General features: G+C 38.0%; 3 protein-coding genes across 5 annotated transcripts; 2 read left to right on the top strand and 1 right to left on the bottom strand.

Annotated features, from left to right (window-relative positions):
- The first annotated feature begins 1,484 nt into the window (after positions 1 to 1,484).
- Positions 1,485 to 6,637, top strand: LOC143721393 (uncharacterized). Of its 3 annotated transcripts, none has more exons than XM_077211700.1 (3): positions 1,485 to 1,715; positions 2,185 to 2,431; positions 3,273 to 6,637. In XM_077211700.1, the coding sequence occupies exons 1-3, from the start codon at positions 1,695 to 1,697 to the stop codon at positions 4,661 to 4,663; spliced, it is 1,659 nt and encodes a 552-aa protein (XP_077067815.1). In that variant the 5' UTR covers positions 1,485 to 1,694; the 3' UTR covers positions 4,664 to 6,637. The 3 variants fall into 3 exon arrangements, with proteins under 3 accessions (XP_077067815.1, XP_077067831.1, XP_077067822.1); XM_077211716.1 differs by having other exon boundaries at positions 1,494 to 1,715; positions 3,278 to 6,637; XM_077211707.1 differs by having other exon boundaries at positions 1,703 to 1,943.
- A 1,191-nt stretch (positions 6,638 to 7,828) lies between these two features.
- On the top strand, positions 7,829 to 18,763 carry LOC143721410 (vascular endothelial growth factor receptor 3). The gene is made up of 7 exons (XM_077211732.1): positions 7,829 to 8,162; positions 10,715 to 10,836; positions 12,806 to 13,016; positions 14,272 to 14,426; positions 16,517 to 16,661; positions 17,597 to 17,738; positions 18,025 to 18,763. Exons 1-7 carry the CDS (start codon positions 8,087 to 8,089, stop codon positions 18,110 to 18,112), a joined length of 939 nt encoding a protein of 312 aa, XP_077067847.1. The 5' UTR covers positions 7,829 to 8,086; the 3' UTR covers positions 18,113 to 18,763.
- Positions 18,764 to 20,813: 2,050 nt separating this feature from the next.
- LOC143714009 (uncharacterized) lies at positions 20,814 to 24,311 on the bottom strand. The gene is made up of 2 exons (XM_077204921.1): positions 24,195 to 24,311; positions 20,814 to 23,982 (listed from the first exon to the last, which is right to left on the bottom strand). Exon 2 carries the CDS (start codon positions 23,000 to 23,002, stop codon positions 21,947 to 21,949), a length of 1,056 nt encoding a protein of 351 aa, XP_077061036.1. The 5' UTR covers positions 23,003 to 23,982; positions 24,195 to 24,311; the 3' UTR covers positions 20,814 to 21,946.
- Between the last annotated feature and the right edge of the window lie 1,379 nt (positions 24,312 to 25,690).

Here is a 25,690-nt window from a genome sequence, read left to right as displayed (position 1 = left end):
GCAAGGCCACTCTTTACTAGTTTGTTCCTGCACGTAATTTCACTAACCTCAGTGTGAAACAACTGTAGAACTTCAAGTGCAAGATTGAGAGCTCCTCCATGGGCCCTTAAGTAAACAAAATCAAGGTGTTATGGCTATTACAGCTCAATTTTTTAATTGCTTTTTTCTAAAAGAGGACTGGAATTCAAGGCGGCTATCTTAAGACTGAGGCAGTGTCTGCTGGGTTGTGAAGAGAGTAAACTGTCTTCATGGAAAATTGCCCCATCTAGTGCCCAAATATATTATATACATGCATCCCTTGAAATAATTGAGTTAAATTTAGATGCACCATAATGTGGCATAAACAACATTTCATTACATCATCTACAAGAAGAAACTGAATCCTATGAATGCACTGTTAAAAATGAATAAAGTCTAACAACTTTTCAGTAAATATATGATTTGAAAATAAGAATAATCTTCTAAATTCAATGTTTTAATCGATCATGTAAAAATATATTCAACTGAAAAACAAATCATAGAATATGCAGATAAACATGATCATCATATTCTTGTTGATGTCAATTCACATGTGAATGCCAGAACTTCTTGTGTGACTATATTTAGAGAGAAGTTAAGGCCCCATAATTCAGTCTCCTTATAGCTCTTTATTGTTTTTCTTTATTTAGTTTTTCTTACTTTCATAGTGCCATGCAGTTGAGGTTCAGTCAGAAGGGACAATGTTATAGAGTAGAGTGGGACTGTCACCATCACTCTTCTGCATCACTTGTTCTTGACATACAAGAGGTTTGGGTGTTCATTGTAATGGAAAGGGAAATTAACAGTTTTCAGGGTACATTATTTGTCCGTTAATGACTAAGTCCACCATTAATTAAAAAATGTAGCAACTATATCAGAGATATAGGCCTATGTCAGATGAGAGAGGTGGCAAGTCTGTCACCTTCGTTCTTACTATTCGTGAGTGACAGGCCTCTGACAGAAAAAGGGTGTGTGATATCATCAAAAACAATTGTGTGAGAACCTGACCAAAAATAGATTTGTTCTGTGTTGGCTAGTGGGACGCATACGCTATGAGATCTGTAAAGCTCGTCAGACCTCTGTAACAGACACCAAAATCTTTATAGCATACAAGGTACTGTATTGCACTGCTAGCTAATATATATATATGTATATATATATATAAGAATACTAATAAATAATGTCAATTTTCAGGCTTGTATTTGCACTGGAAAAAAGTGTTAATTTATTGAACACAGAGACGTTTACAATTAACTTTATAATTATTTTAGAAACGATAACAGATATAAGCCATTGTTTCTTAACTATAACTGTGATAGATATCAGCTACCACAGTCCTTATAAACTAAATCAGAACAAAATAAGACACTTTTTTGATCTCATTTGAATCTATAGTGTGTATTATATAGAGAGGTAGGCTATGACTACGGTGCAGAGTATGGGGTAAAGAAACTAGGAATGCAGTCACATGATTCATATCCCGGAAATACACTGCCGTCGATGGAAAAATGGCGTTATGAGCAGCTCTAGACTGTAACAAAAAGTGGGGCAGTAGAGTCAAGAGACAACCATGATTAACCAGCGTTTGTCGGTTCACTTAAGTACAGAAAACTGCCATTAGTCATAAATGTATATTAATACAGTTGCACACTCGATTATGTAAAGGCGCACCACAGATGGACAAAGACAGACACGCAGTGAGTACATGCCAAAATAAACACGAGGAAGTAGCCTTAAAAGGGGCGTGTAATGTGTTCCATGGCTTGGAGAAATACTAATGGAAAAAAAACGCAGACGGAAGCATTTTATTGGCGTACATAATATCATGCGATACGGATCAATGAAAATGTTGTTTTAAAGTACAATGTATCGCTTGATATTCTACGCTTAACGCTTGTATCATATCTTGTTACGCGTACCTAAAGGTGTCCTTTTCTCATGATGCTATTTGTTTTATGACCTCGTTATGCCTATGCTTGTAGTAGGATATATTTCTTATTTATTTGCTCTTTAATCCAGTATTGTGCATATGCAGCAATGTGACACACTGATTTAGGCCCTATTAAAATATTATAGAATTAATTTATTGTAATCATATTAAATATACTGCAGTTATAGTATTTACTACTAATATGATTTATTTACTACTAATATTATTTAACACAGGCTGGTGCATGCTCATGGCTGGATATGCATCACTTCATTGGTGACCTTATGGCAGCAAGTGCTTCCGTCTCTGGTCATCAACTGAGAGAGCAACGCACTGGGGAGACACTGAGTTCTGCTTGGCCGCCCAAAGTCTCTCATCCTCCCCAGTCTACTTCATCCAGACAGAGCCAGGTGAAAAGTGCTGTCCGGTTTGGTCTGCATTCTGAGGAAAGGGAAAAAGAGCCCAGAAACCATGAAAGCCATGGTGAGTAAATATTACTATAGTCTGTACAGTAAAATTCTGTTATAATTAAATGGCAATTAATTTATCCCCATGAAGTAGGATTGCGAAACATGCAGAATTGATTGATTCTGACTACTTTAGAGGCACTTACTTATTGAATTTACTGGCCTCTGCAGCTGTGGCCAAATGATGAGATCATTGCCTGATGATTCAACCAGGACAGATACAGCAAATAATAAATGTAATTATGCATTTAATAAAAAATACTTAATATATTATTATTGCTACAAAAGTTCACAGACCTTATAATGCAGATCAGAGGCAGCATAAATGCAATCCAATAATTTGTACTAACTATATATATTAAGGAGAGATGATTATGAAAATGATAATAGAAGTCAGCTGTTCATTATCCGAAAGTAAATCCAGGCATGGTGATTAGGAACATGATTATCTGATATGAGGCTCCTCCATTTTTGGCTCATCCATATCATATGAAACATTGGTTTACCAAAAATGGATGAGCCGTCAGTTATAGAGCGTTTATCTGGACAACAGTCATTATTCAGAAACATTTGACAGTAATAACAATGAAGACAGAATCAAATATTCCAGAGAGTCATGTAATAAATAAAGATACTAAAATACATTTATTTTTATAAAATACCACTTTATGTATTTCTAACTACTTCCTGTAACCAATCAGTGAAGTACATATTCTTCTGAATAACAACTGGTTCTAAAGTTCCTAACCATACAAGGAAATAGTTTCATATTTAGTTTAATCATGTTTGCCTATCGCCACTCAATTGCTCAATTTATGCTGACTCTTTTTGTGGATTCTCATCTCCCTCTTCTGTAGTTCAGCATTGTACCTGCACATGTCCTGGCTGCCATCTTTCCTCATCTACTTCTAGTTCCTCAATCCAGACCCTGAAACCCAGAACCAGCCTGGCCTCACAGATCCAACCACCTTCGCCCGTACAATCCACCCTGCAACAGCAGGCCAAAGAGCCCAGCCCTGCCCCTGTCGGCCTGGGATTGTGTCTAGGTTTGGGTCTCTCTCTGGAAGAGGAAAACAGAGAGCCCAGCAGCACATCTGGTCACCCCCAACAGGAAGACAAAGGCACTAGCACACACAGCCCAATCCCTCAGACAAATCCTGAGTCCACAAGTGTCCCACCTGTTCAGGCCTTTGCATGTCTATGCTGCCACCGTGACTTGCAAACCTGTAGCCAACTTCTACGTCAGCAAAAGGACCCAGAGGCACATGTTGCCCACCACCACTTCCATCACCACCACCATCACTGCCCGCTCACCACCTGCACATCATGTACGCTCCCCTCCTTCCCTTGCCTGTCCTGCCAGCGCAGCTTTCCCACTTGCGCCGAGCTCCTGCGGCATCAGCAGGGCCACGCTCAGCAGGAGGGCCAGCAGCAGCTCCCGTGCATGCACTGCAATGCCTCTTTTCCCCGGCCGTCTCAACTACTGCAGCACCAGCGAACTCAGCACGCAACCAAAGCAGGCGGCTTCCTGTGCGCCGAGTGCGGACGCGCGTTCAACTCGCACAGCAATCTGCGCATCCACCTCAACGTGCACACTGGCGCCCGACCGTACATCTGCGCCGACTGCGGCAAGAGTTTCAGCCAGTCCGGGGCACTTAAGATTCACCGCCGCATTCACACCGGAGAGAGGCCGTACACCTGTTCTTATTGTGGGAGGGGTTTCCCTCACCTGGCTGGGGTAAGAGCGCATCAGCGAATTCACACGGGGGAGAAACCGTACAGCTGCGATCAGTGTGGAAAGTGCTTTACTCAGTCTGGGGCTTTGAAAATCCACACTCGCATCCACACCGGCGAGAGGCCTTTCGTGTGCGGCCTCTGTGGGAAGAGCTTTTCGAACCGCTCCGGCATCCGTTTTCATCACCGCACGGTTCACGGGATCGTGATGGAGCCCAACTCTGTGGGCAGGCCTAGTCTGGCTGCCTCTGCGTCGTCCACAGTTTCAGAATTCCAGAGAATTCAAGCCTCCAGTCTCAACCAGATTCATCTCCGGCAAATGGAAGGGAAGAGTCCAGCTAGTAAAGAGCAGTTAAGTGGGGATGGGGACAAAGCCGCTCTTCCGTATGTCTGCGAAGACTGCGGACAACGCTTTCCAGATGCTCCGTCTAGAAACAGACACCAGACGTTGCAACACTACTCTTCGGAAGAGAGAGAGAAGGAAGAGAGCAGCTCGGATAAAACTAAGGATTAGACAACAACAGCAAACATTTCTGACTCTGTATTTTAAAAAGAGTATTTTAAGTATTGAGCCTTAAACATAAACAAGGCCAATAGCTAATGTCAGTCCCCTCACACTGTCTATCCACTTGTTAAGTCGTGACTAGTGACACAATAAATACTGTTTCTTGGTCCGAAGAACTATACATTTCAATTGAGTACTATCTCAACAGGTGTTTATGAGCAATATTTAGTCAAATTAAGCGAAATTAAAAACTTTTGGCGTGCACTACTATCTCTGGGCTCAAAGTGACCCAGACACCAATATTTTAACGTTTCATAAAAGATGAAATCACTGTCTGGCCATCTGAGATTTCGGTACGGAGATATGATTGTGATCGTTCAGTAGTATTACCAAACACCGTGAGCTTGCATTGTTTGTTGTTTGCTTTTGCCATTTTATGAGCATTTGGATCCAGAAATGGTGATGCGTGGTGTCAGACTTAACAAGCGAAATCTTGTTTTGGTAATGTACGATTCTTTTTCTTGTTATTTGTGCCTCTAAAAAGCTAAATTGAGACAACCTGTTACTGTACCTTAAACATTAAATCAGAAGCTTTGCCTATCAATATAAAGGTATTTACGTTTTAAGTATTAGGGTATTTACGTATATATGTTACAAAACCTGGGGCCAGCTGCATAAACATTATGTTAAGACAGTGTCTTAAGGTCTATTATGACCCACTGGCAGTTAGTCTTACTTTTCATTATAAAATTAGGCCAATCTACCTTAAGTTAAAAAAAATCATATAGTCATTTTTGACTTTTTAATCATTTAAAAAGTCTTAAAGAAAAACATTTGATGACTAACTTGTAAGACTAGCGGTTCATGCAACCGCCGGGTCCTGTACTCGTTTTTCCACCATTGGGCTGAAAGGTTACCAGAAAGCAAAGGGAAGGATGCTAGGTTTCCAACTGACAAGCGACCAGTCGTAAGTCTCATGCCAATAAAACCTTTCCACCAGCATGATTCTCCTGTCCTGAGTACGGTTAGCTAAATGTAGTGAGAAATCCAAGTGTTGTATCCAACTGTATCAAACTGTCTGAAATGGTACTCGTACCACTACTGGTACTGCTTACAACCATTCGGCATGATGGTGGAAAAGTGTTTTATTTTACTTTTTAACACTTTTTTTATTTATGTATGTGCAAAAATTTTAGTTTTGCTAATTTTTTGTTGTTGTTGCTTTAAATATTTCTTTTTAGTTTCCAAATGAGCTTCTAATGCTGTCTTGATGATGAACTGTAATTAAGAACATTTTCTGGTTGGATCATTTCTTAGGTTTTAACACAAGGGAAAAAGTAGGCCTAAAATAGACGGATTAAGTTCTCTGTTGTGCATTGGCTGAAGTAATAGTGCCTTTCTGAATGGGAATCTCGCAAAGCACATGCAAACCAAGACAAATATTTAGATTCTGACCATAGCTGTCAAAAATCAGATATGGCCATCAATTGCTACAACTGTTCTATAAATGTGTATTTGAATTAAATGAAGCTCCTGCCATAATTAAGTGCATTTCAGCTTGTTGTGTGGGGATGAATATTATGACATCATTAGGACATGTGATTTACCTGTTGTTGCTGACTGAATATATGCAGGGATAGACAGAACGCAAGTCAAGGGGCTGTCATTTTCACAGTTGGTCAAAGGTTTGTTGTTAAAGATTTATTTAGATATCTCTGTATTATTACTCAGAATTAAAGTTTGGCAAAACTGTATTGGGAAAAATATTGTCCATTATTGTTGTTAATTTTGTATCTTTAGCATTACTACACCATTGATATATGAACCCTCCTTATGTGGTATTGTGAATGTGGTTGGCCGATCATAAAGTTCAACGATTGCAACCCAGAGCATCAGATACTTTTTGTACTTCTGTCAGTTCAGCTCATGTCTACATGCACATTGTGTACACATACCAACAAAAATAAATGTTGATGGACCTTATTTGAACTTTACATTTGTGATCTTAGTGAAATCAGTATATTTACTGATGTATTCTGTTTTGTTGATTCAATTTTAACATCATTGGTGCCTTTCGACCAGAACCCTTGAACCATGTCTTGGTATGATGCATTACATATTGTCAATATGAAACATGAATCGTTGTCTACAACAAACAAACAAATAAGCTACAACTGACACATTCCAAAACTAAAATTGTAGTCACTAGCACTTCCTGAAGAAGTCACCATTGCTGAGTCACCTACAGTCACCTGCAATTACTGTAGGTCAATAAACTTGTGACAAGGGAATTTACATTGTGCCCTAGCTACTGTTCCGCCCTCTTCAAATTTCCTAGGCTATTTATTATTTAATAGTCAACTATTTAAGTACATTCTAACAAACATGTTTATTATTATTATTATTTCTCTTCACTTCAGTTCAGTGCTGCTTGTAGGTAAGAGTAGGTAGGCCTGATATTATACTCGCCTCAGATGCACCTTGAGTCACGAGTCACGACTCAAAACAACAAACATGCCCGCAACTTGCACGTGCAGGGAGTGCGTTTGTTTAAAAAAGCATTTTCGCAATTGAATAATTTTTATTGTACCATTCCATTAGCCTTTTCGAGTGTTATCCTTATTTTTGTCCCTGTTATGGCTATATATTCTTTGAACTGGGTTGTAGGCTACTTATCAATTTCTAAAATGCAGATTCTCAAACGTTTAATCGACTTCAGCTTAATGAAAGAAAAGGAAAAGAGAACCCATGAAGCTTTTCCATATACAATTAAATATTAAATAGGTCCAGGCTCAGCAGTAATTAGTCTCAGCAGCTGAAATATCACTACAAATTTGTTTTGAAATAAAGGAATAAGCGTCTCGGGGGGCGGTAATGACCTTATTTATAATATATGACCATAACCTTCGAGACTTAGGCTACCTAAAAAGGGATTGAAGGATGTCATAACAAATTGTTATGCAACTGCCGTAACTTAATCGCGTCGTCAAGTAGCCTATTAGTAGCCTACTAATATCCTACTTGACGACGCGATTAAGTTACCAAGGCCTAATGTTATTTTTTTTAAATCTCTTTATTACAGATTCACATATCAAACGTATATCACACAAAAACCTAAAAAAAAAATGTACCCGCCAGATTGTCTTCTAACACCCTCTGAACATAGATTATGCTAGATACAAGTGATGCTTCAGTTTGATTTGCATGAAGAGTTTGTGTTTCGAGACCATTGCACAAGTAGACCTATAACCAATTGTATTTTTGTATTTTTTTTTAAATATAGAACAAATGAATGCTAACATTATATTAATGCATCGTTGAATCTTAACAAAAACAAATAAAATAGTAGGTTAGTAAGCTCCACCCTTTTCTTCCGCGCGTATAAATTGTTTTCCAAACTTTCGTTTTGGCAGAAGTTGTTATCAAACGTAGATGTCAAGATCCTTCAAGATGAAAGCTTTTATTCTCCTCACTGTTCTGGCGTTCACCTTTCTCCAAGGATACACTGGTAAATAACATTTTGCTTGTGTCTTTGCAAAACCATTATTTTTTAATGCCTTTTACTGTTTCAACCTAAAACCAATGTTCTTACCGAACGCATTATGTTAGTAGGCCTATCTATAAAAGTAAATTAATAATATTTCAGTGAGACGGAAGAGTGAAATTTAAAATATAAATAGTTTTTATAGTTATTATTTTATTTGTCTTTTTTTTATATTGCTGGGCGTGATTTTTTTTCCCAAACCACTTCAGCGGAAATCCCGCCCTGCAGCCGATTTCATTGGTTTAGGTTACAGTGACGGGTAGTTTTAGGGATCAGTGTTTGGTGTAGGCAATCAGTACAGTGATTGACATGACCAATGAAAACTTTTAAATCGGCTGCAGGGCGGGATTTCCACTGAAGTGGTTTGGGAAAAAAAATCACGCTATTGCTGGCCGATTGCACAAAAGAAAATCTACCTAAACGTTCAGAATTGCATAGCCTAGGCCTACCTTAAAATTTAAATCCTCTGAACTTCCAACAATATTCTGGTGAAATACAGGGACTCTTTGCAGTCAAGTGAAAACGAAAGTGTTCCTGTTTTTGTAAAGTTATAGGGTTGTAGCCTAAGCCAACGACATATAGGCTTATCTTATCGATATATATTAAACCCTCTTAAAGACTGCATTTGTGACAGCCCAAAATACAACAGGAATTATGTCAAGTCGCCTACAGCAAGTAAGACGAGGAATTACACAATGCTCACCATCTTGACCCAACCAATTAGACGACATTTGAAGGAAATTGTATTTTTTGAAAAGTTGAAAGCATTTTTTTGACAATATTTGTGAATACCTTTTTCAATGAGACTAAGACCAAAAATAATGCTTGCATTTCTGTATTTATAGCCTACAGCGTTTGCTTCAGTTTAACAACACTGCACATCAGATAGCATGTTCCTGTAAATCCGTCTCTATAGCACGCATTGTGTGTATCGTGCAATTTATACGCGAAAATTATTTTTTACTTGCATAGCTATCGTAGGATACGCATGGGCAGGTTTAGGGTAGGTTTAGTAGTGGTGTGGGATCCGTTTGTATTATAGCCTACGTTTGGTTAGGATTAGTGTTGTGGTCTGCGTGTGTATTACACGCAATAAAGTGCATATCAAATGCACGCGAAAACTGCGTATCATATGCACGCAAAAAACTTATTTCCGCATATGAATTTTTTTTTATTTATTATTTTTTTATTGCTTAAAGAAAGATACAAACACCAAACAAACCTTAAGATACAAATCAATATTACAAAGAAGTCCAAATAGCAGCACAAAATATAAACAAACACCATAAATCTAAATAAAACACAAAGAACAAAAAGTAAAATAAATAATAAATAAAATATTACACAAGGGGGTTATCATCAAAAAATACCTTCAAAAGATTATATAATTTAAGGGCTCTTTTGTTATGCACAAGTCTTAAAGATTTGAAGAAGATCATTAAATCTTTATGGAAAAGTAAGAAAGTGGGATTGTTCTTAAAGAATCTGCATTTGTGAATGAAGTAATTGGCCAACATCACAATATTGTTCACCAAAAATTCATGATCGTAATTCGAAGAAAAAGACAAATACTTTATAGTTTTAAAATTAAAGTCAGGTATTACATATTTCAAACTTAACCAAACATAAAGGTCATCCCAGAATTTCTTTGAGAATTTGCATAAATAAAATAAATGTTCCAACGACTCTATGTCTGCTTCACAAAAAGAGCACTCATTACAATCCATATTAAATCTGTGTCTGAGGATTCCGCGTATGAATTGCACGTTAAACACAATGCGTGCTATAGTGACGTATTTTCATGAGATCAGGATGCGTTGTCATGGCTGGTATGCAAACTGTAGCCTACACATACCAGGAAGTTTAGAAAGAATATAGAATAATCTGGCAACTATAAAGTGGAAATAAAAAGTCTGTACATCCCTGTTAAGACAGCTGTTTTTTGTGACTTAAAAAAGATAAATCATATCAGAACGTTTGGAGTTGGACCGTTAATGTAAAAATTAAAATCCATGCAATGGCGCTGTAAACCAAAGTAACACATTTCAGAGAAAAAAAAGTGTTATAACTTCATGAGTGTGTACTACACCCCTAACTGACACATCATTTGATAATATTACAGCACTCTGTCTCAGTCTGTTTTCTGTCTGTAGCCTATATATTAACGACCTTGGTTTGATAATATTTTCCTACTCTTCTTTGCAAAAACATGCCAGATCTGTTAAATCAAGAGTTTTCAGCAACATTGCATAGGTTGTAATTTTTCCATTAAATGTGCAAAAGTTCTGATATGAATTTACATAACAAACAACAGCTGTTTAAACAGAGATGTGTAGACTTTCCAGATAATTACATACACTTATGAATGCTGTATTAGATAAGAGTGACAGAAAGCTACAAGAACTGCATCCATATGAGATATCCTACTAAAAAAATATGTTTAGTATCCCATATGGATGCAATTGTTGCTTTATTCTATAGAACTAGCTAATTCAATATTGCTTTGTTTTTTACAGCTGTTTTGGAGGTAAAAGGTCCATCTGAGCCGGTTCTGGAAGGACAGGATGTGACATTGGAGTGTGTGGATACAGAATCTGAGCTGAACATGAGCACAGTGCACTTTCAGAGGTTCTCTAAGGTAAGGTCACTTACACAATAGCAAGGAAATGTCTGGTACACAATGCTCTTTGACGTGCACTTGTCTGTAAATGTCAAGAAAACAGCAGATTGAAACTGAAATGACGCCTCGTTTCTCACGGGAAATGAAAGGATTTATGTTATTGCTGCTGTCTGTACACATCCTATGCTGTGCTGCCGGTCTGATTACTGAAGAAACAGAAAGTGAGAGATCTAAAATTACAAAGATATCTGTCAGGGACACTTACTCTCAGATATCAACATAAATGCTCCCAGGATTTTGTAAACAATCTCATAGGGCAATCAAAAATAAAGAACAATATTATTTTGAATTTATTTGTATGGAGATCAAGGCTGCAATTGGTATTTAAAGCGCACTAGGCAGTGTGTGTTTTAGTGAGTTTCTGAGAGCTGTTATTCTAGGTTTAATTAGTATCTGGCAGTGAGGGGCCTTCGGAGGATTCATAACATCTGCTGCTTCTGTCAGTGCAGAGTCTGTTTGTCACATTTTACAGCTATCTAAATGCATTCGAGCAAAAAAGGATCTCCATACCACCAATCACAAAGACAGATGTTTTGTTTTGCAAACTCTCATTAACCTGTGTTAGTGAGACCCAAGTGTCATTGCCCCGAATAGTCTAATTCCTCCAAGTGTAGCATATTTAATCACATTTGGCAAGTGTTCTCTACATCAGCAAGATTTTCTTAACCCTATAAAGACTACTGGATCATATTTGATACGCAATTTTCTGGGGCCTCTAAATGATGGAAAACCTGTTGTACCGTACTACATGCTTTCTGTTGTCTGATTAATAGTTTTACTTTTTTAGCAAGTAAAGGGCATTTTAGTATAATTTCGAAGTATGTCAACCCACAGGCCGTGAAATTGTTCCTTATTTTTATAAAGTACTTTTATATTCAAGATTAACACTTACTGGACTGATAGTAATCATTAGGTTTACTTGACAATCCATACATCATTTTTAATTTTTTTTTAAATCATGTTAATTTGTATCAAATATGATACAACAGGCTTTTGAGTAACATTTATATGTACAACTCTCAAACATCATTGTATCGCCTTGCATTGTATGTTTCGTCCCCCACAATAAAAACTACAGCGCTTTGTGATCATAAAACTAAACACTTTACCCTTAAATTCATGAATGTTTCACCAATCATTACATATTCGGTTCTTTATCGACCCGGATCTATATCTAACACAGATGGATCTCTAACAGCCGTGAAAATATAAAACTCTCCTGATATTAGAGTAACAATTACAGAAGAATAAATAAAGCATATTTTGTTACCTTTTGGAGCTTGGAAGGATTCAGTTTGAGCAGATGTTTTATACCATCATCAGCACTGTCCTCGTCAGAGCTCATTTCCGATCTCAAACATATTCTCGAAAACTATCGTTTTCAACATCTTCAAAATCAATATTTTGATCTCTGACAGCTTCTTCACTAGATCCACCATCAAGTGACAGTGACACTAATATTTGATTGTGTTCAGTACTTGCTCTGCAGTAAATCGCTGAGCCATTTCATGTTTTGCTGATGATCCTTGCTATTCTTTTGTTTTCCGCCTGCAGCAACTGAGTGACTTATTCAGTGCACTTATTCAGTCATCAAAGATTCAATTGATGTGCAGAAAAAATATACCTACACTGTTACACACTTCTACACAATTATTTACAAAAAAATCAATGGGAAAACAGGCTTTCTTTTATAGTTGTATTTTTTTCTTGTTAAATTGTTCATAATTAATGTACTGAGGAATAGTAATAAGGTTGTTGATGTCTAACTTTAAAAAATGAATGTGGAGGAGGTTAGTAAATGACGTTCCGGGTCACTATCTTACTAAGATATATTGTTGGGAGATACAGAGTGACAACCGATATTTCTCTGCATATTATATAAGTAGTCTGTTGGAGTGAAATATTACTTTCTTTTTCTTCTCAACAGTACATGAAGAAGTGGTATCGGCTAGAGACAGATCAGGAGTATTTCTACCGCCGGTGTTTTCTGTATGATGTGGATGTGAGAAGAGAGGATGACAGACTTCTCCTCTTCATCGCCAGTATCCAGTCCTGGTCTGAGGGTCCATACCGCTGTGTCTCTGAGAACAGTTCTGCACCAGACAACTCCTCCCAGCCCCTCACCATCCCCATCCACTGTGAGTTAGAGACGTCATGGGCTGCATGGAGATTGTTTGTGATGCATATCCCCATTGATTTGATCCATATACTGTATGTCTAGATTGTCTAGATGCTTCAATCTTTCCATCGTTGTGTGTGAGGCCAGTTGCATCTGACATTTTGTCGCGAGGAATTTTTATATTTGGGATTTAAAGATTCGATGACAAATAAAACTCTTTATCTCCCAAGATGACAAAATCAATATTGATATTGATTGGGGGGTTTGCAGTGCCCAGGGATGAGTTGACAGTGGTGATTTATTGGAAAAACTGAGTGAAAAAAAAACCCAGATGGAGCTATACAGATATGTTCAGTATGAATAATCAGATGGAGACAAGATGATCAATTGTATTATTACAGTCAACCTCGACTTAATATTTTATAATCATTGATAATAATCTACTGCTGTCACCAAGTGAAACTGGTGGCAAGACTTTTTTAAAAATGTTTTTTAAGTCTCTAAAGCTCACTATGGCTTCATTTATTTAAGCAAAAGGACAGTAAAAAAAGTAATATTGTGAAATATTATTACAATTTAAAATAAATGTATTTGATGGTAAAGCTGAATTTTTCAGCATAATTACTCCAGTCACATGATCCTTGAGAAATCATTCTAATATGCTGATTCAGTGCTCAGGAAGCATTTATTATTATTATCAATGCTGAAAAAGTTGTGCAGTTTAGTATTTTTGTGAAAACTGAATATATTCAGGATTCTTTTAAGTAAATAAAAGAACAATTAATTGTTTTGTATTTATTTTTCAATTTTTTTGTAACAGTCTAAAATTCTTTACTGCACTTTTGCTCAATTTAAAGCATCCTTGCAATTAATACAAAATCTTACTATTTATACATTTATATTTATGAATGTATAGAAATATTATGTATGTATAAAATATATAATAGTATACATAGTATACATTCATCTAATACTTTCACTTCAAATTCACTAAATCCCAGCCTCAGCCCATTCAGAAATGCCGGTACTTGGGTAGAAACCTATACATAGGAGCCTGATAAAAATGTTAATATTAAACAAAAACTTTAAACGGACTTTTTTTAAAAGGCTTTTGCATCTGAAGTCTTCGTATATACTCATTGTGTATGATTAAAACATGCTCAGAATTTCCATGACCTACTTCCTTGTTTTTATGCTATGCAAATGTATCCAGGAGCAGAGCTGTTTTGACTAATCCTTTTTATCCTCATATGTTCTCTCTCTTTCCATCGCAGACATGCGGGAGGTGGCAGTGCACAGGGCTGGTTTAGGATACTTTGCACGCTTTTCCAACTCGGTGCAGGACCTTAAAGTACAATTAGGCGATGACGTGGAGCTGGAATGTACTACTTCAGCTTCCGAGGCACCTGAATACTTCTGGGCTAAAGAGGTGACAGATTTACTATCTAGTGCATTTTTTCCTCACAGCAGTTTTTTAACATGATGCATTACTCTGTCTTTGGGACTGCTGTTACCTGTTTTCATGTAATAGACATGTTGGGTTCTTATACATCTGAGAGAAAGGCCTGGAAAGCCAGCTTGCCTAATAAAGTCCTGTTCAAGTGAAAATAAGCTTGTTCACTCAGGTCTGGGGAAAAGACAGTGAAAGTTGTCAACTCAGTTAGTTAGAACAGGAAATGTGCTAAGCCAGGAAAAATGTATGGTAGACCTGCACTAAGGAGTGTCCAGAGGTTATGTCTAGTCTACACCGCCCTGATCAATTCGGAATTATCGTAAAAGTTTATTTATGAGTTTTGTGCAACGGGCGTTGCAGCCAAATGTGATCAAAGATTGGCTTTGGCGAGAAAATAAAACTCACCAGGGCCCATTTACTTTCCAGTGGCTGGTTATTTAATGTTATGGTTCAAGTAGAAGTTTAGAACTGTGAGAAAGATAATCAAGCCCCTACTGATATCATATAACTGACACAAGCGATTCAAATCAAAGGAATAAGCCACACGAGTTATGGCAGATGTTTGCTAAAGAAAACATCTGTCGCGACTCAGATGTCTTCTTCCTTAGTAGAAAATGTGCTAACATTTGTTTATCTAGGATGTCTAGGATGTATTTTTACCTCAAATTGAGCCACTAAAATGCATATATTTTTGGAAGAAAATATATTCATTTTATACAAGAGATGGATGTATCATTTGATATATAAGGTAATTTATCTTTTTTCACAAATATGAAAGGAAACTGTAGAGAAAGAAATTATTTAAAAATTAATTTATATTATCTTATTGTCATAGACGGTTGCAGTAAAGAGGTGAGAGGCAGGATCTAGTCCCACACAGTACATATATTAAACTTCAACATACAAAACAAAAACTATCTGGGCAGAAAACAGAGTATTACGCAACGTGAACTGACAAATGAACGGAAAAATATATTATATTATTGATATAATCAATGAAAATCATTTCAGGGACAGTACCAAATGTATTCTGGTAAGGCCGGTAAAACTTAATTCACTCACCATGAGCTTATGAGACTAAAAGTTAATTTAGGATCTGTGTTTAACTGATGTTGACTATTCTTGACTATTGTACATGTAACCTGCTGTAGAAAGCACAGTGCACGACCTTATTCTCAACCAAAAAAGTCCCTCTAAATGTCATGGTGTGGGTGATCGATGACCATAGAATTTCATGAGGTAGAAGTCCAGAATGAGTCATTCCTGTTATACAGGATGACAGTCTGTCCTCCACCACATCAAAAAAGTGCACTATTATTCTCTGACAATTAACACCCCTTCAAATATTTATTATGCAAGGAGATGTTTTCGCTTAGTCAATTTGGCTTCAAATATGCACTTCAAATGTTGTACAAAAGGCATGACTGTATAAAAGCACATTCTTACAAACAGAGTAAACTAGAAAAACAAGCTTCCTTAGATTGCAGAACACGTTCTGGTGTATAGCAACTATACCTGTTTATAGTGCTCTGTGTCTGCACTCCAGCAGAGGAAACTGGAAGATGTTCGGAGCCAATGGATTTGCTCAAACAATGGTTCTTTGGCCAGAACTTGGCTTGACTGGGAAGCCTCTTATTTCACTTTCATTTAAATTGAAATGGACTTTGTTGGCAGGCTGCAGAAGTTCCTCTAGTGCCAAAAGCATTTGTATGGTTATGATTTGCTCCGAGTGGTTTTTGCACAGGCATTTGTTTCCTTGAATTGTATGGTGTTATGTTTTATTTTGACCTCATTACTCTTTCATACTCACTAACATTATTTATTGTAAATGGCACAGGGATTCTTAGGGAACTTAGAAAAAAAAGAAGATTCATTTCTGTTGTATTTATGATTCAAAGTCAAAAAAGTGGGAACTTTTTCAACTCTTTTCAAATCAACTCTTGCATGATTTCCATTCCTAAGAATTATTACTTCTGCCTTATCTTTCTTACGTCAAATATTTCATGTAGTTCCTTTTTTGCTTTTCACTTCTCGATAACCTCTGTGTGTGTCTATTTCATATCAAGGGAGATGACTGGATTTTGCCCTCTAATAAGTTGAAGTTGGAGAAGGTGAGTGATCAGAATGGAGGGAGATACACCTGTTCGGCTCAGTCACCCACTGTGCGGTCCCTCATGAAGAAACGTACAATCAGCATCACTGTTCTACCAGGTCAGAGCTGCCAAAAGTGTGCGACTTGTAGTGAACAACTTCAGTTGATTTGTTGAAATACATCAGGGCTTCTCAACTCTGGTCCACTTTTCCTGCAGCGTTCAGCTCCAACCTTGATCAAACTCACCTGCCTGTAACTTTTTAGTAATCTTGAAAGATTAGCATGTTTAGGTTTGTTTGATTAGGGTTGGAACTAAACTCTGCAGGAGAGTGGATTTCAAGGACCAGAGTAGAGAACCTCTGATATACAGTATGTTCATAATTTGAACGTTTCATTTTATATCTAATGGCACTTGCAGTAATTCAGCAACCAAAATGCCTTTTGAACTATTTGTCCAATTTTCAGTTTTAGAATATAAAGGCGCCTGTTTAAGACAATATTATTGACCTTGAGAACTCATTTAACTTCAATAAATGACACATTTCTTAACTTCCTAATGATTGCCGATGGACAGTTTTCTTTAAGTCAAGAGAATATCTACTGTATGTCTGCACAACATGGATAATATCTGCTATGCTATTATAACTGAATAAAATTTAAAAATCTCTCAAGTTATTGTTATTGATAGTGCACTTACCACTATCCATATGGTTTCAAATCAGCTTTACAGATATGTCTAATGCCTTAATTTCTTCCAATATTTTTCTGCCTTTTAACAATGTTCAATATGTATAACGATATTTTGTAATTTGCTCCTATGAACAAATGGTCAGAGGAACTATCATTTATATCAGCCACTGTTATCAAGTAGATCGAAAGTGCAAAAAGCCATGGAATCAAATTGAGGTCAGCCGAACATGATAGTCATTTCAGAGAAAGAGCAAGTTATTACATTTTGATTTGAAGACAGTTATTTTATTTGCACTAACGTGCACCAATGAATCATTCACAGTTTGACAGACGTATAATATGGGATTTTGTCTTTGTCTCTTAGAGGATGCAGCATGGTATGAGTCAACCACCGGTCGCTTTATTCTCATGGCATCTGGTGCTGGATTGGTCCTTCTGGTGGTTGTGATATCCATGACCGCTTACCTCTGTCGCCGAGCCAATCAGAGGAATCGCAAGGGACCCATGTAAGTCCTCCAAATCGCCCTAGTCATGTTGTCTGGAAATGTGTGCAGTGATTCATGTGGGTGTTTGACCTCCAGCCCTCCTCTATCATGTCGAGTGGAGTCTGAGTATTACTGTGAGCATCAGTAGACGCTGATGTCCACTTCTCTCACTCCATCAAAGCTATCGAGGCAGGCTAGCCTATGTACAAATAACCATCTCAATAACCACATCCTTCAGGTCCACATCTTTCTTATTCTGCCAGATAAAACACTCACTCTGTCATATTTCCTTCTCTCATCCTCTCAGTGATGACCGTTCCCAGAAGAAACCCATCTACAGATCCAGCGTGGAGTCCCTGCCCTCCACCGCTGGTGACAAGCAGCCGCTGGTGTAAAGAGTGAGATTGATGGAGGACTGGAGAGGAGAGCAGAGAAAAGAAGACAAGAGAAAAGATGAGGGAGTATTGGGTATTCAGAGTAGAAGGGAGTTAATGAGAGCTCTGCCTATAGATTTTGTTTTGCTCTTGGGTCTTTATTCAGATATATAATTTGGAGACTGTCTATGCAGACAGGAAATCGAAAATGTATACAAAGATGGGATAAATTATGGTTTTACTTTGGTTCCTTTCTAGTGTGGATGGCAGCAATGCTCTTCAACAAAAGGTGTGCAATTTCCTCTGTATTGATTCACCGACCCTGCAAAATTGAGAAATGCTGAAAAGATGTTTTTGTGAGGTGACATTGAACGCTTCTTTCTTCCCACCAGTCTTATGCTGGCTTATTTCTTAAAGCTGATTAACATTTCTTTTTAGGAAAACCACTGTCTGCAAGCTGTACAATCTTTTAGTCAGATGTAGAAATGTTGAAGTTATTGCTTTACATAAGTATATAATATTCTGGTTTACTTGAAAAGACAGTAGATAAGATCCAGATTAACACTAAACCAATTACTCTAGAAGCACTTTGAAACTATTGCACTTTTTTACACAAGTTTGATTTTTCCATATCTTTGAATTTAAAGCTATTAAAATGTCTTTACAACATAATCACCCTCCAGTGTTGTTACTGATCTTATTAAGATAGACATTCATGTATGCTCTACTTTGCCAAGAAATCACAAGAGAGTTCATCTCTATGTAAATGGCATTGCCACTGTTTATAAAAAGATATTTCCATTTCAAACTTCTGAAGTATTAATAAATACCTGTATGTTCTCAAACAAGAGTTCTGACACGTAGCTGGTTGATTTGTTGACCATTGCAAAATACATTTCAAGAGATAGTTCACCAAAAATTGATAATTCTTTAATTAATTACTCACCCTCATGTCGTTCTGAACCCGTAAGACTTTTGTTCAACTTCGGAACACAAATAAAGATCAAATCCAAATTTTCTGAAAAGACTACTGCTTTACATGATGAACAGGTTTAATTTAGGCTTTTATTCACATATAAACATTGATCAGCAAACATAAACAGAAGCTTAACCGAACCTGCTTGACACGCGAGAACAAACCTTGTGCTGAAGCTCAAACATGCTGGGTAATGAGACTGAACCTCATTGGTTCTTGTGGAAGCTCAAACTTGCTGCGTAACATGCAAGACTGAACTTCATTTGTTCTTGCATGTCAAGCGAACATGCTAGAGCTTCTGTTTACCACAACTGATGTGTGAGTTGATCAGTGTTGGGCAAGTTACTTTAAAAAAGTAATTAGTTATATTACTTTCTCAAAAAGTAACTCAAAAAGTAACTGAGTTACATCATTACAAAAGTAACTAATTACCAGGGAAAGTAACTATTGCGTTACTTAAAAAAAATTTTTTTTTAAATATGTGAAATAACTTGGATACTCCCAATATTAAATATGTTAAATGAATGAAATGGACACTAAATAGAATAAATTATTATTATAAAACATTGTACACTAATCTACACTATTTTAATGTTGCTGTGGGACAATGTGAGAGACATCTATTAACCTAAATATTAAAATATTATCATTACTATAGTGGAACAACAAAACACAATAGATGGTTTAGAGCTTTTAATATTTATTGCACAGACGACAACTGGCCGACAAATAAGTCTAAAAATAAATTATGCTTCTTAAGTAATGTAGCCTATCAAAAATAAATAAACAGTAATATAATGTATAGGCTGCATACACATACACTCTTTGTAGTGCAAATTAAAATGATAAAACTCACACAACTTTACAACTGGTAGACATACTGTATAGTCTACTTGAAGTATTTTCTTTCTCACAAAAGTAACAGTTAAACAAAAAGTGTTCTCAATATAATACTGAACAATGTAGGCCTACCAACATAAATAATAATAATAATAAATTATAATTTTTTGGGTTTTATTTTTATAACCTACATAGAACGTCATTATCAGAGGTTATTTAAGCCAAATTCTAGTCTAGTTTGCCGCATATGTTCACAACCGGCCAAACAAAGATGTTTTATTTGAACATTCCCTGCAGGTTATTTTTGGAGTTTTATTTTATAACCGTGTAAACTAATGAAAACATTTCAGATGACACCAATAGGCCTATATTACAGAGATTATTCGAATGCTGAAATGTGTAATTTATTTATAAACAAACTATATTGTGATCGGGACAGTCGTTCTCTCTCGCGCACTGTCGAGCGCGCTCTCGGACACACTCGGTGTCCTTAATTTCGACGAGCGAAAAGTAATGTCCATAAAATACTTCCATGAGAGAAAGCTAATTCTATCTGCACTATTAGGCCATGCTGTGGTTTAATTCTCATTTTTCGATTGGTGTATCATTGCGCCACCATAAGGTCCTGCGACGTTAGATCAGAAGCAGCTAAAGTAGGCCTATCTGTCTTGTCTGCAAGCGTTCATTTTTCACAAAAGAGAGTAACGCGAGTAACGAACTCAATAAAATTTCAGTAATTGTAATTGCGTTACTTGACTAAAATGTTTAGTTATGCTCGTTACCGCTAAAAGTAATGTTTATATGTGAATAAAAGCCTAAATTAAATCTTAAATTAAACCAAAATCACAGAATCACTACTGTCTTGAGTAGATTTTCATGTGATTCGACCGCCAGTTTGCATATTGCATAGCCTACAACAGCTCAAAAACAAGTTAATATCGAATAACTTACATTTCAGACAAAATATTTCCAGTTAATTTGTGTATTTTCCAACCAAACCAATTCAAAAGTGAAATCTGTCATGAGGTTGAAGGAGAGAACCCAAACGCAGACGATATGCAGACACACAAGGTTTATTACGGCACAAAACAAAAAACAAAACCCACGAGGGGGCAAAACATGACTGGAGGAGACAAGATGATAAATTCTGACTTGAAGATGACTAGACAGGAAACAAACAGCTACACAAACTCACAATTCTGATTTCCATTACACGAGAGTAGATGTTAAAACTTCATGCTGATTTTTACTCGGCTTTCGCCAAGATAAGCACCAACTAAGACATAGCTTTACAGTAACCTATGCTTCTCCATCCATTTATGCTTCTTTCCATATGGTGATTTAAATCTCCTTCTGTCTAGTGTTAACACGCGTCACAACACACAACGGCTGCAACCACAGTGCGGTCCCCCCATGACAACCGTCTGGATTGAGCTGAGTAGGGGACATCTCTAGGGTCTTCAAGTGGGCACCTTCCGTCCTCAGTGTTTTGTCGACTAGCCCGCGACACCTAAAGAGGGCTCGACAGTGACTCTGGCGTCCCGGAGTCACCCCCCTCCGTCCCCCACTCAACTCAGCCCAGCTTACTGACCTCTACATCCCTCCTGCTGCTGAGACCTAACCACAATCTCACCGCAACCCAACCATACGCGCCAACCCGTTTGACTAAGGCTATCGAGCCCCACTGGTGCGTTAATATGCAGTTTCAGTGGCAACGGTTCCGTATGGCATACCACCTACCGCAAAACACAATATCTGCCCAACCACCCGTCATTCACGCAATATACACAGGAACGTAATGACTGTAAATACTATACAACCTATACAAATAAACCAACAGACTCTTCAAGTTTTCAAGAATTCTTCGAAACCGTAGCATGGCGGCCTGTACACAGCCAGCTAGAATCTTTCCGTCTCAACCACAGCCAGTTGCTGCTCCTTTCTGCTGCTTCAGATAGTCTCATTAAAAAGGATTCAGACGAAGTACTCACAGGACTGTCACAGGACAGAAAACATGAGGGGATTAAATAGGGAGCAAACTAATCAGGAACACAGGTGAAAGCTATGACATAATAGTTACAAGATGAGATAACAAGGGGGCGGGGTGGGGTGACAGGACAACGCAAGCACACAGCCCAAACAAATGGCCATGTGCTTACACATAAAAACATGAGTCTGTCATGATCCTGCCTCAAGACAAGAGAAGATCTGGGACGAGAAGGCAGAATCATGACAGAAGGATTATGGGCAGGTTTAGATGAAGAAACACGAGGTACAGTCTTGGGGAAAACAGTCCGGGGCTGGGCAACGACAGGGGAAACACACGGCGACTTGACAGCAGTCTTGATGGGGACAACAGGAGGCGACGACATGGGAGACAAAACAGGGGATGAAGCGGGTGTTTGTGGAACAGGTTCTTGCTCGAGAGGACAGACGAACTGGACTGGTTCATCAGGGCAGATGACTCTAGAATGCGCTTGACTCAAGGCAGGAATCGATTCACTTGAATCTTCCATATTTGATACGTTAGGTTCACTTGAATCATTCAAGTTAGGAATCGATTCACTTGAATCTTCCATATTTGATACGTTAGGTTCACTTGAATCATTCAAGTTAGGAATCGATTCACTTGAATCTTCCATATTTGATACGTTAGGTTCACTAGCAGGACTCGAAGCAAGACTTGAAGCAGGACTCGAAGCATTAGAATCATTCAGACTAGACACATTTGATTCTCTTGAATCCTTCAGGCTTAACACACTTGACTCGGGAGAAGCGCTGTCTGATGTCGTGGGTTCGTGACTTGGAAGTAAATTGGGTCTGGGTGGCATTTCAAGGATTTTGGTAAGAGCGATAAGATAGTCAGATAAGGTTCGAGCAGCTAAGACGACAGGCATCTCCTTTTGGACAGAAACTGCTTGCAGAACCTCTTTAGCGGCTAGATCGGCCGCAACTCTCTCAGCAGACCCGGGATCGGCCTCTTCTGCAGCAGATTCTGGGATGGCGCTTGCAGTAGCGGGCTCTGGGACAGGCAGAGACGAAGGACGGGAGGCTCCCTTCCTCCTCTTTCTCCTAGGACGCAGTTCGGATGTCATAGCTGGACTAGTGGCCGGTTGGAGAAGCTCCACAGGGAAAGCAGGAAGGGCAGTCTCGGACAGCGTTGACTCCGTCGAGGATGATTCTGAAGGAGAATCTCATGAAATCCGTCTCCCTCGTTTGCCACAGAGATCAGCGGGAGTGGATGAAACCTCGGGAGAAGAAACAGATAGAGCCTGATCCCCTTGAGTGACGACATCTAGGACTCGACCCTCCGGGTGCACTTGAAGCATGGCAGATGAAACCCTTGTGGGACCCTTTGGCTTTTTCCGAGATAAGCAATCCACAACTGCTCGAAATGGGCGAAGAATCAGCTCCTCTCGTTCAGACAGATGAGGAGGAGAATTGAGACCGGCGATGAAATAGCGAGAAATCAGGACCTCAGGCAGGAAGAATCTCTTCTCTTCCACGACTTGGGCATACCTTTTCAGGGACAACTCACCCTGGGGAGGGAATGGAAGTCTTCCATTTCTACTGTCGGCGATGGCCAACTGCCACCATAGTTCTTGGTAAGTCAGCTGTGGTTTAGCGGGAGAAGACATACAGTCTGCTGGGTTCTTCTTTGGTCGGTACATTCTGTCATGAGGTTGAAGGAGAGAACCCAAACGCAGACGATATGCAGACACACAAGGTTTATTACGGCACAAAACAGAAAACAAAACTCTGACATAATAATTACAAGATGAGATAACAAGGGGGCGGGGTGGGGTGACAGGACAACGCAAGCACACAGCCCAAACAAATGGCCATGTGCTTACACATAAAAACATGAGTCTGTCATGATCCTGCCTCAAGACAAGAGAAGATCTGGGACGCAAAGGCAGAATCATGACAAAATCAAAGAAGTCAACTGTTGCTGTCTCTTAGCACTTATGATGTATTGTTCTTTAATGAACCACTGTTTTGCGAGATTTGGTTGAATGAATGACTCACTCTAAAAACTTGGGCTTATCCAAAATCGCCCCCTATTCCCGGTAGACTGAGTACAGTTGAGACACTTTTTGCTTTTTGATTTTTCACACAAAAATAGATACTGAAAAGAAGTGAATTTCTACATGACATGCCACATGACATTTCATTAGCTTGTAGACTAAGATACTATCAATCAATAATACCCATAAGTAGGTTCCACAATTAGCTCATAAAAATAAGGTGCTTTTTGTCTTAACTTTGTCTCAACTGTACCCATACGTGGTACAGTTGAGACAGTACCATGGTACAGTTGAGGCACCCATTTTTAATGATGTAAAGGCAACTAAATGTTCATTTTTTAAATATAATAAAAAAAAAAAATAAAAAAAAAAAAAATTGGGCAACATGTTTATTTATTCATCCATTTAAATTCATTCATTTTATTTAAATTAGCACTGGTTAAAATATATAAAACAGGAACAATATATTTAATATATTTATTAATAATACACAGTTTAAATATCACAGATATCAAATTTTATTTTCATTTGCGTCCTATGCTGGTAATTACGACGTTAAATCTGTTATCATAACACTAAACAACTAAACAGTGTGTTTCTTAATAGAAATCTATCGGGGGTACAGTTGATACACGTGTGTCTCAACCATACCCCGCTGGCCACCTCGCACATTTCTCTAGATTTTGCAATGATCTTGCATGACACAATACAATGAAATATGCCAGTTTTTAGGGCACAGAATAACGTTTGTGATGATACCAGTTACGTTTAACAGTCACATAAGGATAATAAGCTATTCATTGTGGAGTGTGCATGGTGAAGTGAACGTCTTATCTTAGAAAAAAAACTTTTGCCAATATCTTCGGATCGGATATGTTTACGTTGTTAAAATTTCCCATGATCAAAGAGGACACTAATACACAAAATCACAACTTTTGCATGCTGCGCACGCAAGTTATTTAAAGTGTCTCAACTGTACTCATGTCTCAACTGTACACAGTCTACCCTATAGTGCACTATCTGAGGTCTGCAGCACTTCAATGTCCGAATTCACTCTTTATATTTTCCCTTGTTCGGTGGACTACATTAGTGGATTGATGTAGGCAACAGTGACTGAGGTATTGGGGGCTATACTTCAGATAAAACTATTTTGATCCTGAACGAATCAGTATTTTTGAACAAATAGCTTTAATAAATGATTCAAAGATTGAAAAGCCTCTCAGCCGATAAATTCTAAGGTCTTACACATAACCAGAATCGTCTACACATACAGTGTATGGAATAATACTATGTTTTTATTCTGAACCAGAATTTTACACAGGCCTCTTAATGGGTGGTAAACTACTGATATTTATGTCCAGTCCATGAATAAAGGTAAGAAAACTATTTAAAAACAAAAGGGAGGGGGGGGGGGGGGGGGGGGGGGGGGATCTATATCAGAAAAGGCCTTGAGGCAGTCCTGAGGTATCCTTTCAGAATGTGACATATCTTATCTTTACATGCTGCCACAAGCCCAACTTTTTCCACTAACAACATGAACTGGAATTGCCTGGACTATATCCAGTCACCACAACCACAACAGTGTTTATTAATTTTACCCTCCAATGCTTTAACTTTAGCAGTTCATCACTGTAAAAATTCTCATTTCATTTAATTTCTTCTGTCTGCAATATTTGTGTTTCTTTTTATGTAGTTTTATTACCAGTGTGTGGTTGACCAGAAGCCACCATTAATAACTGTGTTTTGTGTGCTAAA

Source organism: Siphateles boraxobius, unplaced genomic scaffold, assembly GCF_051911475.1.
Source record: "Siphateles boraxobius isolate OS27281-9 unplaced genomic scaffold, OSU_SipBor_1 12, whole genome shotgun sequence".
NCBI classification, from domain to species: domain Eukaryota; kingdom Metazoa; phylum Chordata; class Actinopteri; order Cypriniformes; family Leuciscidae; genus Siphateles; species Siphateles boraxobius.
The sequence above is the reverse complement of the archived record's forward strand: the minus strand, read 5'-3'. Positions and strand labels throughout refer to the sequence as shown.